The following is a 1,628-nucleotide window of genomic DNA, read 5'->3' on the forward strand; positions in this document are numbered from 1 at the left end:
TGTAGTTTTAGTGATCGTACTGAAGACGTTTATTTTTCAATACAGGTGCACAAAGCCTGCTAAATTGAAACACGTGCATGAGCTATTCATATCACCTTCTGATGCCAACATAGTTGATGTGGTTGACGCTGTACTGTCATACCCCAGGCAGTCCTTGCATATGGTGAACAGCCGGGTGCAGTTTCACAGGAGACATGCAGCGCAAGTGGGGCTGCCAAGTCGAAGTTTGCTCGGGTATATTATTCAGTGTACTACTATCCTTCCTGTTCCCAGAAGAAGCAGTCAAATCGGATCAACCGATCATGCACTACGTATGATTTGGGATGTTGTCACGTACAAGCTATACGCTCTTGCAATCAATGGTTATATATTGACAGCTGTGCACTCTACACGACAAATGTTAGAGATGACATGGCCCTCGCGTCCGTGTCTTTCACAGGTCTCCAAATGCCATGTATTAGCTTTGTGCCAGGACTCTAGTTTGTATGTAGCTGACCAGCAGCTACACTCCAAGCTGCTCGGATACCTGAGCCTGCGAATATAGATGCCGCTTATACATTCATATAGTATATTTACAGAGTTAACGCTATAAGCTTTCATCCTCGCGTGTTCGATACGTACAAAGATTGTCACATGTCACATGTCACAAGTCACCTGTCGCCGCTGAGACCTCCGGCGGTGCGCGTCCCTCAGGACACAGCTGCTGTATCAGATTCACAACGAATGACATCCCTACCTCACTGCTATGGCCTTTTGTTTGCCTTCTGCCCCAGTGGGTCCCATCGCTCTGTGTAGGCGCGGCGTCTAGTAACCGAGCATCCGTCGGGTGCCAGGTGTCCAAAGGCTGGATTATAGGGCAAAGGCGCGGAAAGAGGTCAGTCAGCACATGGCATGGCGGTCCACACCGGGGTGCACCCCAGTCCAACGGGACAGGACCGGTCATAACAATAACATGCGTTCGAGCGCTTACAGATAGCAGGGCTTGGGTATCCCTATATATACAAGAACACAAAACAGTCACAAACGTACCTTGATACCAAACTCAGTAAAAATGGGAACCACACGCCGAGTCCATTCGTAAGCTCTGGGACGCACACGTGAGCTATACTGATCCGACGTGGACGGCATGACAAGGAAGAAGATAGCACCTGATGGGAAGCAGAAGACGCCGATTGTGAGCAAAGCACCTACCACGCGCATATTCAATAGACATAGTACTTGGTTGTTCATCTGTGTGCGGGCAACATACGTACGGCATCGCACATATATGGCTTATGCGGATCTGTGTCGGCCACGCCAGTGCTGGTATATATGTTGCATGCCGTTTGTAATTGATGACGTATAACTTTGTGCATACATTGTAACTTATCGCTTGTTCCGACTGCGTTTGATCACCCGGTTGTGTTCGATAAAACGCTCGCACTTATCAGTGCCCTTGCGACTCTTTCAAACCCACCACCTCAGACATGTTAAGACAAGGGCACCCTCAGTCAACAAGACGTCACTTGCAATTTACAGCACGTGGCTAAAATGCAACGTCCAACACAGAGACATGTGCAGCTAGTATTAACTCACAATAATACTATCATACAGGAAGCACAGAGACGCATACAGCTAGTATTAACTCA

General features: G+C 48.1%; 2 protein-coding genes across 2 annotated transcripts; one reads left to right on the top strand and one right to left on the bottom strand.

Moving 5' to 3' along the window:
• Positions 1-605, top strand: SARC_08416 (hypothetical protein; the record flags this gene model as incomplete). The annotated part of the gene is made up of 1 exon (XM_014297608.1): positions 1-605. A coding segment is annotated over one exon (544 nt), but the record flags the coding sequence as incomplete, so codon positions are not given.
• Positions 5-1,258, bottom strand: SARC_08417 (hypothetical protein; the record flags this gene model as incomplete). The annotated part of the gene is made up of 3 exons (XM_014297609.1): positions 5-844; positions 1,030-1,148; positions 1,192-1,258. The coding sequence occupies 3 exons, from the start codon at positions 1,256-1,258 to the stop codon at positions 644-646; spliced, it is 387 nt and encodes a 128-aa protein (XP_014153084.1). The 3' UTR covers positions 5-643.
• Positions 1,259-1,628: the final 370 nt, after the last annotated feature.

This window comes from Sphaeroforma arctica, assembly GCF_001186125.1.
Source record: "Sphaeroforma arctica JP610 unplaced genomic scaffold supercont1.755, whole genome shotgun sequence".
NCBI lineage: Eukaryota > Ichthyosporea > Ichthyophonida > Sphaeroforma > Sphaeroforma arctica.